General features: G+C 45.2%; 1 protein-coding gene across 1 annotated transcript in view; it reads right to left on the reverse strand.

Annotated features, from left to right (window-relative positions):
- Nucleotides 1–1,060: 1,060 nt before the first annotated feature.
- LOC137504869 (leucine-rich PPR motif-containing protein, mitochondrial-like) overlaps nt 1,061–12,529 on the reverse strand; it is a 68,023-nt gene continuing 56,554 nt past the window's right edge. Inside the window, exons 8-10 of the mRNA XM_068233464.1 lie at nt 11,102–11,186; nt 9,530–9,672; nt 1,061–1,281 (exon numbers count right to left, since the gene is read on the reverse strand). Of these exons, the coding sequence (XP_068089565.1) occupies nt 1,213–1,281; nt 9,530–9,672; nt 11,102–11,186 (297 nt within the window). The 3' untranslated portion in view covers nt 1,061–1,212. The remainder of the gene's footprint in view (nt 1,282–9,529; nt 9,673–11,101; nt 11,187–12,529) is intronic.

Below are 12,529 nucleotides of genomic sequence, written 5' to 3' on the forward strand. Positions count from 1 at the left end.
CCTAAACGCTCAGCTAATGTTAATGGATGGGCCAAATTCCACTGAAGCGATTGCGATTATCAAATTGCAAAACGCAGGACATGCAGCATTTTTGAGCATTAGCGTTTCTGCAATGTAAAGTATATAAGCGCTGGCGTAATCGCTCACAAATCGATATACAGAGCGATTTGCTAGAGTTTTTTTAACTGTAAAAAATAAATCAAAATTGAAAGGACCAATCAGTGCGTGAAAAAAAGCTATGGCAATGCAAATCAATGGTAGTGTGCACACTGCAGCCATCGCCGATGATTAGCGATTTGCTGACATCTTAAACCAAACCTGGTGCCTGCTGTATTACTTTTGTCTTGTGGGTAGCAGCTTGTAAATCAGGAGCGCCTGTAGCGCTCAACGTAATAGCTTTCCTCCCCCCAATTTACATTCTGAAATTTATCACGGGTGGTGAAATCTGTAATGCTGTCAGGTGATCTTCGCGGAATGGGTTTTAACTTACTGTTCCAAAGCAAACATAAACAATACCTGGTCTCCCAGAATGCTCTGGGAGAATTCCACACAGCTGAACAGTCTGGGCTAAGCATTACTGGGAGTGCAGGGCTACATACTGATATATAGCTATAGAAAGAGTTTGTGATACTGAAACCAGGATAATTGATGCAAAGTGGGTATCCTGAATAATTGACTACATTCTACTATAGGTCACTACAGGGCCTCTTTAAAGCGAACCTGAACGCTTGCACAGGAGACAAGGAGAACACAGAAATCCACAGAGTTCACCGTGTGTGTTTATAGAAACCAGTCTAATTCTTTCTTCTCAGCAAGTAATGAGCCAGTGCAATTTGAGCTGTCAGCCTAATTCTGAGCAATATGTAAACACAGGAGGTTAACCCTTTCTGTGCTCCCCAAACCAGGAAGTAACCACTCTGCAGAATCTCAGTGGGAGTTCTATAAGCTGTAACAAGGAAATGCTTTTCTTTAAAAGTTATAATGCTGTTGCTTATCTTTTACAGCAGAGAGGAAGTTCTGAGTTTTACTGCAACAAAGCAATAATACACACCTAAAGAGATACAATTCACTTTTTATTTTCCATTGTATGTTGATTTAATTATTTCACAGATATGGTATGATACATTCTTAATGAACATAAAAAAAAACAAAAACAAGACATGGCAGCATTAAAAAAACAAAAATCAGGAAAAACTAGAAACAGGAAAAAACCTAATGTTTATCTTCAGGAGGACTGGATGCGTTGCTAAGCTCTTCGTCGTCGGTGGACTGTACAGGTGCCTGGAAAACAGCAAACGGGCTTAGCGTGAGACTGCGAGGAGTATTAGCAGGTCATTGGCCTTAACGTGAACCTGAGATGGTTCACTAGCCTCTATTTATAATTTGGGCTTCCTCAAGTCCCATGAGAACCGTGGCTTCAGTCGCCGCCCTCCTCGGCCCCTCCGTTTTGCCGCTATTACTCCCAGGAATCCGGGCAGTCGTGGGCTTCTGCGCATGGGCGGCTCGACCGTATGCGCACACCACTCCTGCCTGGCTCCGGCCTGGAGCGTACTGCACCTACACTGTAGTACTACACAGGTGCAGAATGCTCCAGGCGACGGGAGCGGGGCGAGGGCGCGCGCGGAAGCCCAAGACGGGCGGCAACTGACCGGATTACCGGGAGTAGAAGCGCCAGAACGGAGGAGCTGAAGGAAGGTGAGGGAAGCCACAGTGCTCATAGGGCTGGAGGAAGCCCCACGTAAGTATAAATAAGGGCCAGTGTACCATCTCAGGCACACTTTAACCAGCTGCTGAAATGCATACATGTAACCACCAGAAAATGTGCATTCTGTAGTGTGAACCCAACCTGGCTTTACTGTAGACGATATGTTGGCAATAGGCCGGCACTCCATCAAACGATGTGCCCAGCAACCGATCAGCACAAGGGAAAAGCCAGCAACATCCTTCAGCAAGTGCAAATATTGGGAGGACATAGCAGCAATATACCAGCTACTTTCTGAAGCAAAGAACCGTGGCTTCAGTCGCCGCCCTCCTCGGCCCCTCCGTTTTGCCGCTATTACTCCCAGGAATCCGGGCAGTCGTGGGCTTCTGCGCATGGGCGGCTCGACCGTATGCGCACACCACTCCTGCCTGGCTCCGGCCTGGAGCGTACTGCACCTACACTGTAGTACTACACAGGTGCAGAATGCTCCAGGCGACGGGAGCAGGGCGAGGGCGCGCGCGGAAGCCCAAGACGGGCGGCAACTGACCGGATTACCGGGAGTAGAAGCGCCAGAACGGAGGAGCTGAAGGAAGGTGAGGGAAGCCACAGTGCTCATAGGGCTGGAGGAAGCCCCACGTAAGTATAAATAAGGGCCAGTGTACCATCTCAGGCACACTTTAATCAGCTGCTGAAATGCATACATGTAACCACCAGAAAATGTGCATTCTGTAGTGTGAACCCAACCTGGCTTTACTGTAGACGATATGTTGGCAATAGGCCGGCACTCCATCAAACGATGTGCCCAGCAACCAATCAGCACAAGGGAAAAGCCAGCAACATCCTTCAGCAAGTGCAAATATTGGGAGGACATAGCAGCAATATACCAGCTACTTTCTGAAGCAAAGTCCACAGAACTAGCAGGATGACATGTTACAGTGGAGCTGCACTCTTGCACAGGACAGAAGGAACAGAGCAATGCACCCTGTATGTACTTAGAGTGTTTAGCAGGGGCGTAGCAATAGGGGTTGCAGAGGTAGAGACCGCATTGGGGCCCTTGGGCCAGAGGGGCCCTCCCTCAACTACAGTATTAGCTCTCTATTGGTTCTGTGCTCATAATAATCACTTCTATAGATACTTTGCTTAGTAGTAACCATTAACAAGCTATTTCCCATCCCCTTCTTACACCTCTGACACTGTAGTTGCCATTGGCAGATTTTGGTGCGCCGTATCAATTGTTATGTATAGAGTGCTTGGGGGGCCCCAATGTAAAACTTGCATCAGGGCCCACAGCTCCTTAGCTATACTACTGGTGTTTAGCCTAAGAGCTGGTCCACACTAGGTCCGGAAACGTATCCGTGGCTGCGTTTTTCAAACCTGATGAAAAACAGAGTCCCGGATACTAATGTTCAAAATAGCAGCCAGCCTCACCCAAGTAAAAAACGGATCCGTCTGCGTTTGCGGGGATCCGTTTTCAAAACCTGAACGGAAGGTCCGGACCTGCTGCATTTTCACGCAACGGATCAGGACCACGGATACACGCAGGGGTAGTGAAAGTAATGAGAAAACGCATCTCCAGCTCCACAGGCAAAAAACGGATGTGAAAACGGATAGCCTGAGCTTTATGATTGGCCCAAAAAAATCCTCCCACTCCTTCCTAATGATGGAGACGTTTTCTGTCAGGGAAAAACCTGAACGGAAACTGATGCAAAACTGATGCAAACTGATGCACTTTCATCAGTTTGCAGTACAGTGGTACTTCCCCTAATCTTCCCCTGATCCGGACTGCAGTGTCCGTCCTGCAACTGTGTCTAGTGTGGACCTAGCCTAATTCCACGTATCTGACTAATCACACGTCGTAATTTGATCACATGACTGCCAAGGCAGAGATGTCAGATAAGCTCATTTGAAAGCACAGGCTGTTAATGTGTCTGCTTCCATGAATCAGGAAGTAGAAACTGTGCAGATTTAATTTAGGATTTGGATCAGCTGTAACAAAGAAATGTTTTTCTTTAAAGGTTATTATGCTGTTGTGTATCTTTTAGAGCAGACAGGAAGTTCTGAGTTCAGGTCTGCTTTCAAAGGTTATGTTAAAGTGAACCTCGCGGGCGACGGGGGCTGGAGAAAGGGCCAGGTAAGTGCAGATTTTAGTTTTTCAGACCTGGAACTCAATAAAAATCGCAAAGCGCTATAGCAATCACTCATGGTTTTTTGATTAGCATTTTGTAAGCGATTTCATGAGCGTTTTCCAGCAATTTTGGTAGCGATTTTAAAAAGTGTAAGCTTTTTGGCAGAGATTATGATTGCAATTTGCGATTTTAATTCTGATTGGTGCTTTCAAATTGTTATAATTTTTTTTTACAGTTTGCAGCAATTTAAAAATCACACGTAAATTGCTAAGTCTAGCGACTCACGAGCGATTTGCCAGCGCTTATATACTTTACATTGAAGGGCAAATGCTCCCAAAATGCTTCATGTCCTGCAATAGCGATTTTCCTAATCACAATTGCTACTTTGGAATTGGTTACATTTGCATTGGCAGAGCGTTTAGGGAAATCGCTAGTTGATTTAAAGCGCTCCCTAAACACTCAAAAAAGCGCTCTAGTGTGTTCCAGGCCTAAGAGCTGCTTAGGGACCTTTTAAGTGCGAAACCTGCCTAGAGTAAGATAAATTAAAGGAGAGACTGGAAAGCGTGCGCGTCCGATTTTTAGCAATGCATGTGGCCAGAAAGCAGCCAATGTTTGTCTTTAAAGGGAACCTAAACTGAGAGGGATATGGATGTTTCCGTTTAAACAATACCACTTGCCTGGCAGCCCTGCTGATCTCTTTGGCTGCAGTAGTGGCTGAATCACACACCTGAAACACGCAGCAAGCTAATCCGGTCTGACTTCAGTCAGAGCACCTGATCTGCATGCTTGTTCAGGGGCTGTGGCTAAAAGTATTAGAGACACAGGATCAGCAGGAGAATCAGGCAACTGGTATTATTTTAAAAGGAAAAATCCATATCCTTCTCAGTTTAGGTTCCCTTTAAAGGACCTCTGGCGCGAAAATCTTAAAATTTAAAATACATGTAAACATACAAATAAGAAGTATGTTTCTTCCACAGTAAAATGGGCCATAATTTACTTTTCTCCTATGTTGCTGTCACTCACAGTAAGTAGTAGAAATCTGACATTACCGACAGGTTTTGGACTAGCACATCTTCTCATGGGGGGTTCTCAGGGTTTTCTTTCTTTTTAAAAGCACTTAGTGAATGGCAGTTGCTCCATTCAACTGCCAAAATAGTGCGCAGCGAGCAGGGAGGCTGGCCAGCATCTTTGTATTAGGCTGCATTTTCACTTGTGCGGTGCGGAATCGCCGGGAAATCACCGCAGACGAATTCGCATTGGGTAGTAGGTGGGCGATTTTAACCATGTCACTGCCTTTGTAAATTAACATTACCTCCTATGTGAAATCGCATGTGAAATAGCGGGGAAAACCACATGCCAAACCCACATGCGATTTCCCTATTAGATACATTGTATGCGATTCGCTTAGCGGTGTGCGAATTCTGATGGCTCTGCCGTGCAGATTTTCCCCGCACACAAAAAACGCTCCGCACAACGCACAAATGGAAACAGGCCCATCCACTTGTATTGGCTGTGCGAACCCGCATGCGGATTCGCTATAGTGGAAATGAGCCCTAAATCTTTATCGGGGAATGTCTTTATAAAGAATAAAGGCCATCTTGAGAATCCCCCATGAAGAGATGGACTAACCCAAAACCTGTCGGTTCTGTCAGATTTCTACTACCTACTGTAAGTGAGAGCAACATAGGAGAAAAGGAATATATGGCTGATTTTATTCTGAAATAAACGTATTTCTTATTTGCAGGGCCGTATCTCTTAAGAGTCACCCGTGGGCCGGTGCCATGGGCGGGTCCTCAGGGGGGGGCGGCAAAATATTGGGTGTTATTTAATGTTTACATTTTTTTTTTTTTCCTCTGGAGACAGTGGACCTCGTTTTTTTTTCTTGTTGGTGAAGGAGGGGGGGAGGGGGGGGGGGTTGAGTCTGGTACGGGTTATGGTAGCTGCAACTGGCACCCGCCCACCCCAGCCATACCTGCGGTGGTTTAGTCCCGACAACAGGCTGGGCTGAGCCTGCGAGTGAGCATGAGCACACCACCGGCCAATTAGCTGCGAGGGGCAAGCCACCTTTGGGGACACAGACAGGCAGTTTAAATGTGCATTTGTGTGCACTTTTGTATGTAAGTTATGCTTCCTTTGCATGGCCCTTTATGCCATGGGAGCGCCGTGTTTATCATCTTTCGGCTGCTCTCCTCGCCGCCAGTGCCAAGCAGCAACACGGGGAGAATAAGACAGACAGCCCGACTGCAGAGAGAAGCCCCGCCCCCCACATCGTAGGAGGGCAGCCAGGAAGGGAGAAGACAACGAACACAAGCCCAGGGGGAAGGATGTAGCACACTAGGTGCACCAGAGAGCTGCCTGCTCTATGGCTGATTGTGTGCCCACCCCCTCTCAATCCCGGGGAATTTGAAAGAGCCAGGCATCAGTGAAGTTACAGGGCTGCCTTGGCTGGGGACAGATCTGCATGGGGAGCAGGAGGTGGGGAGAGATCAGCCTGCTGGTGACAGTAATGGCAGCTGTATAATGACAGGAGCAGAGAAGCATCATAAAAGGTACACGCACTATACTAGTGATAGCTGGCTGATACATTCCTGTGTCTGAATTACCTGTGATTGTCCTGCTAAATTTTGGCTCCATATGTTCCATCTCTTCCCGCTCTCCTCCCTTCTCTGCCATCTCCTACTGTCCCTCTATCTATCCGCCTTCTCTCCCAGTCTGCTCTGTCTTTCACTTCTCATTCTTACTTTCCTGTATCTCATTAAATAATGTATTTATTGTCCTGTTTTTGTACCTGAGCTGAAGCTCGGGTACAGAAAGATGCTTAGCTAAAGAGCGGGAAGCCTCAGGATCCTATTGAGGCTTCCCTCTGCGTTCTGCGGGTCCCCCTTGCCAAGCGCAGCTGCGCTCTTCTGGCATCAGCACAGCCGTCACGCATGTGCAGTAAGCTGGAGCTGCACACGCATAGCCGTGCTCGTCACAAGATTAGCGCAGCCCCGATGTGGAGGGAGTCTGCACTGGGTAGTGGGAGAGCAGATGACACTGAGGGAAGCCTCAAAAACTCAATAGGATCCTGAGGCTTTGCTCTCTTTGGCTAAGTATCTATTTCTGAACCTGAGCTTCAAGGGAACCTTAACTGTGAAACAAAAAAAAGTTTCACTTACCTGGGGCTTTCCCAAGCCCCCTGCAGCCGTCCTGTTCCCGCGCCGGTCCTCAAATGTCCTCCCGTCCCCCGCCACGGCTTACTTTCATTTTCGGCCGACTGCTAGTCGGCCCCCGGCAACGCGTCCTATTCTTCGCCTTCCCCGCCGTTAAGCGCGTCATGTGCAGGCTAAGTACGCTTGCACCTGTGCATGATGCGCTTCACGGCGGGGAAGGTGAAAAAAAAGGACACGATGCCGGGGGCCGACTGGCAGTCGGCCGAAAATGAAACTAAGCCGCGGCGGGGGACGGGAGGACACTCAAACACCGGCGCGGCCACAGGACGGCTGCAGGGGGCTTGGGAAAGCCCCAGGTAAGTGAAACTTTTTTTTGTTTCACAGTTAAGGTTCCCTTGAAGCTCAGGCTCTCGAGGATTATAAAGCATTTATTTCATAGTACTGTTATTATGTCTCTGTCGTCAGAGAGGCTCACAATCTAATCCTACCATAGTCATAGTCCAATTTCCTACCATATTATTATTATGTATTTATATAGCACTGACATCTTCTGCAGCACTCTACAGAGTACATAGTCATGTCACTGACTGTCCTCAGAGGAGCTCACACTCTAATCCTACCATAGTCATAGTCTAATGTCCTACCATATTATTATATATTTATATAGCACTGACATCTCCTGCAGCACACTACTAAGTACATAGTCATGTCACTGACTGTCCTCAGAGGAGCTCACACTCTAATCCTGCCATAGTCCTAGGCTAATGTCCTACCATATTTTTATTATGTATCTATATAGCACTGACACCTTCTGCAGCACATTACAGAGTACATAGTTACGTCGCTGACTGTCCTCAGAGGAGCTCACACTCTAATCCTACCACATTCATAGTCTAATGTTCTACCATATTATTATTATGTATTTATATAGCACTGGCATCTCCTGCAGAACATTACAGAGTACATAGTCATGTCACTGACTGTCCTCAGAGGAGCTCACACTCTAATCCTACCATAGTCATAGTCTAATGTCCTACCATATTTTTATTATGTATCTATATAGCACTGACACCTTCTGCAGCACATTACAGAGTACATAGTTACGTCGCTGACTGTCCTCAGAGGAGCTCACACTCTAATCCTACCACATTCATAGTCTAATGTTCTACCATATTATTATTATGTATTTATATAGCACTGGCATCTTCTGCAGCACATTACAGAGCACATAGTAATGTCAGTGACTGTCCTCACGGGAGCTCACACTCTAATCCTACCACAGTCATAGGCTAATGTTCTACCATATTATTATTATGTATTTATATAGCACTGACATCTTCTGCAGCACATTACAGAGTACATAGTCATGGCACTGACTGCCCTCAGAAGAGCTCACTATCTAATCCTACCATAGTCATAGTCTAATCTCCTACCATATTATTATGTATTTATATAGCACTGACATCATCTGCAGCACTTTGCAGAGAACATAGTCATGTTACTGACTTTTCTCAGAGGAGCTCACAATCTAATACCCACCACTATTTTGTGGGAGAGAACACTGGCTAATGTGTTTTTATGGTGGAAACATTTACTACTTGCTTGCTTAGGGTCACTTTACTCATATTCGGGGAGGAAGCAAGGGCCTACTGACTTTGGTTTGCACTCTTAGTAGGACATTTTTTTTTTCTACTTACACTCTTACTAGCAAATTGTCATTGGACACGCCCACTGCATTTTGTGGACACGCCCATTTTGGGTCGCAGCGCGCTTCGCGGACCGCCGTTGTTCTTTCATTGGGGGGGGGGGGGGGGCGTCATAGGTCTGAGGTGCCTAGGGGAGCCCGAACCCTAAATACAGCCCTGCTTATTTGTGTGTGTTTTAAATTTTAGGATTTTAACGACAGTTCCTCTTTAAGGTGTTAAAGCTGCAAGACTATAAAAAAAAATGTGCAAAACAGAACATTATCTAAAATTCCTTAAAAGCACATTATTCGGATCCTGAATGTCACCGTTAATCTACATCTCTCCCCTCCTCCGCTTCCCTACAAAATGTGAAGTTTGTGGTGCCTCTCTGCCTCTGAAGTGTTGAAAGAACTGAAGCGAGATATCAAAAATTGTTTTGCCGTTTTGGGAAAAACAAAAAAACAAAAACACAAAAGCAATTAATGGCCAATAAAAAAATAAGGGATTAAAATAACCTTTTGAAGCTGCGCAAACACCGAGATAGCCGCCCCGGAGAATTGTGGGCGAACGTTCTACCTTCAGTATGACCCACAGATGCGGGCCCGATCGTATCTGGTGCTTTTAACACGATAATCCAGCGAAGGTTATCTACTCTCGAGAGTATAACTAAATTAATCCTACGGCTCAGAGCCGCCAACACTTCACATGAACACATCCCGTAGAGGAACGGCGCTCGAGATTTAATCCCCACGTAATTAAGTAGACAACTTTTTGTATTTTTTTTTCTTCTCTGCAGCAGAGAGTGGGGGTGTTTTGTTTATTTGGAGAAGTATTATTAAGCTACAGAGGTGCAAAAACACTCACCTGGGGCTCGGTGAAAGGGATGGGCTTGCCGGACCTCCTTAGAAGAGACGCCAAACGTCTTAAGGAATGGTCCTCCTGTTGTATCTGTTCGGCCTTCATTTTCTCATACAAAGCCATTGCGTTCTCTTCGTCGTTGGCGTCGGCTATGGAGCAACAAAATAAAAAAAAAAACCAAATAGATTAGCTTTGCCGATTGTACAAACAGATTACAGTGCTTAATAAGGAGCTACAAAATGTCAGTATAGCGATACCGTGGGCTGCTTTGCGGGATAAGCCTTCTCTCTATCAGGTGTTTTATTTTTGGGAAATGCTTCAGACTAGAGGCCTGCATCGGGGCGGGTAGACGAGGGTTACTGGAATTTAGGGGTAGGGTTCGGGTACCCGTTTTGATTCTAATCGGGTTGTGAGTCAGGTAGCGGCCTGCAGGTCGGGTTGCGAAAGCAAGCAAGCAAGCATGGGATAATTTAGTCAAAAGTAAAAAAAAAAATCTTGAAGGGAACCTTAACTGAGAGGGATATGGCTGTTTACTTTTAAACAATACCAGTTTCCTGGCATCTTGCTGATCTCTATGGCTGCAGTAGTAGCTGAACCACACACTGGAAACAAGCATGCAGCTAATCCAGTCTGACTTAAGTCAGAGCACCTGATCTGCATGCTTGTTGAGGGGCTGTGGCTAAAAGTATTAGAGAGACAGGACCACCAGGAGAGTCAGGCAACTGGTATTATTGTAAAAGGAAAAATCCATATCCTTCTCAGTTTAGGTTCCCTTTAAACACTTCTTTGGCTTTGGTTTGTGTATAAAAATTGGTTTCACTTAATTTACAGCCTTCCAACGAGACTACCAATGTATATTTTATAATAAACCGGAAAGAGCGGGTGGCTGGTCTGGATGTCTGCGTGTGCGGGTACCAGATTCACCAGAAAGCAGGTTGGGGTCGGGTGCAGGTCTGAAAAATTAGTCGCAGGCCTCTACTTCCGAATCCCTTTAACCCGACTGTTTTCATGGAATATACCCATTTTGTGTTTAGGATACACATGCCAGTGTGCAGACTCCATCTTAGCGCTTGGCCGAGACTATGCCTACCCTTCCAGCCGTGCAAAGTTTGACTGCTTCATTACGATTCTACGACTTTGCTACAATAATATACATAAGAGCCGAACCAACGCAACGCAACATTCTCTGGATGACATAAGTGACAGGTCAAAATACGCACATAAATAATAAACCACCGAGCTTGGTCCTAATGGGAGCCGGGCTGACAAAATAACGCAGAATTTGTTGCCAGATTCCCATTATAATCACCGCGCACAGCGCCGGGATTCGGTATTAGTACCCATTTATTTCCTGCATGCATAAAATATACATTTATGTCCTGTAATATTAATCAGCCTCTCTCTACCCGCGAGTATATCAGCGATGGCGAGACTTAATAATTAATGTTTCTTTTGTTTCATTTCTCTGAATTAGGGGAGTAGGGAAAAAAACAAAAAAATGGATGTACTTTTACGGGAAATGTTAAGTTTGTAATACACTCGCGGCTCATAAAAGGTTTATGACGTGGCGCCACTTACCGTAATGTTTGAGCTGGAGGTTGTACGCGGTTTGCTTGTAGAAAGGATCGGAGAGCAGGTCGACCAGACGGGACACGCAGTCTTCCTGCAAGCAGAAAATGCAGCAAGGATTTTGTACAGGAGGCACGAAGTTTATAACGTGGTCTGAACTAGCCATTCGCGTCTCCTGGTAAATGTGTCTCTACTGGGCTTAAAGGACAACCGAGGTGACGTGACATGATGAGATAGACATGTGTATGTGCAGTGCCTAGCACACAAATAACTATGCTGTGTTCCCTCTTTTCCTTCGCTGCCTAAAAGATTTAAAAATCAGGTATACAAGTGACAGTTTCTGTCTGGGTCAGACTACAGCATAACCCTCACTGATAAGTAATTACAACCATAAAACACTTTCCTGTCAGTAAATGGCTTCTGTGAGCCGGAAAGAGGTAAAAAGGGTCAATAGTTCATAGATTTGAGCTCTGACATACTTTAATGAAGGTGTCATTGAGCAGAGACAATGAAACAGTAAAAACTAGATTTAAATGTAAAATAAAACTGTGGGATATCTGAAAAAAAGTCATTTTTAGGAGAAGGACGACAGGTACAATTGTTTTTCTCATCAGTTTATTTTCACCTCAGATGCCCTTTAAAGTGTAACTGTCGGGCATAAAATCGAAAATCAATTCTTTATTTTTATCTGGTAAACAAGTAATAAGGATTCTAACCAGGAAATCCAAAAGTTAAAATCTCTATTACTTTTCTTGTTGATAAATGATCATTCCCCAGTTTACCTTTTATTTTATACACACAAAATTTGATACACAAAAAAGAAGTTGCAGGGCAGGCTGGGTTGTCTTTTTTTTTGCTTCTTTATTTCCCTTCAGACTCAACTAATGTACAGAAGCAAAAAAGGGCAACCCAGCATGCCCTGCAACTTCCTTTTTGTGTACCAAATTTTGTGTGTACCAAATAAGAGTCAGGTAGACTGGGGAATGATCATTTATCAACAAGAAAAGTAATAGAGATTTTACTTTTGGATTGCCTGGTTAGCATCCTTATTACTTGTTTACCAGATAAAAATAAATAATTTATTTTTGATTGTATGTCCGACAGTTATACTTTAACTACTTTCGCCTCCTGAACGTACTAGCTACGTCCAGGAGGCCATGTGCGCGTGCTCTCACGGCCGATCACGCGCGTGCACACGTGTTCCCGGCCCGTGGTTCATTAGCCAGGCAATCCGTGAATCGGGCTATGGTGCCCGATCACCGGTTCCTCTCCCCCGCAGAAAAAGCGATAGCTTCTCTCGGAAGCTTCGCTTTTTCTGGCTCTAGCGTCCCCATGCGTCCCTCTAAGCGTAGAGTGACGTCATGTAAACAAACTCAACAAACAAATGTAAAAAATAAATAAAAGTCAACACATATTTACTGAAAAAAATTACTGTTT

Source organism: Hyperolius riggenbachi, chromosome 4 (assembly GCF_040937935.1).
Source record: "Hyperolius riggenbachi isolate aHypRig1 chromosome 4, aHypRig1.pri, whole genome shotgun sequence".
NCBI lineage: Eukaryota > Metazoa > Chordata > Amphibia > Anura > Hyperoliidae > Hyperolius > Hyperolius riggenbachi.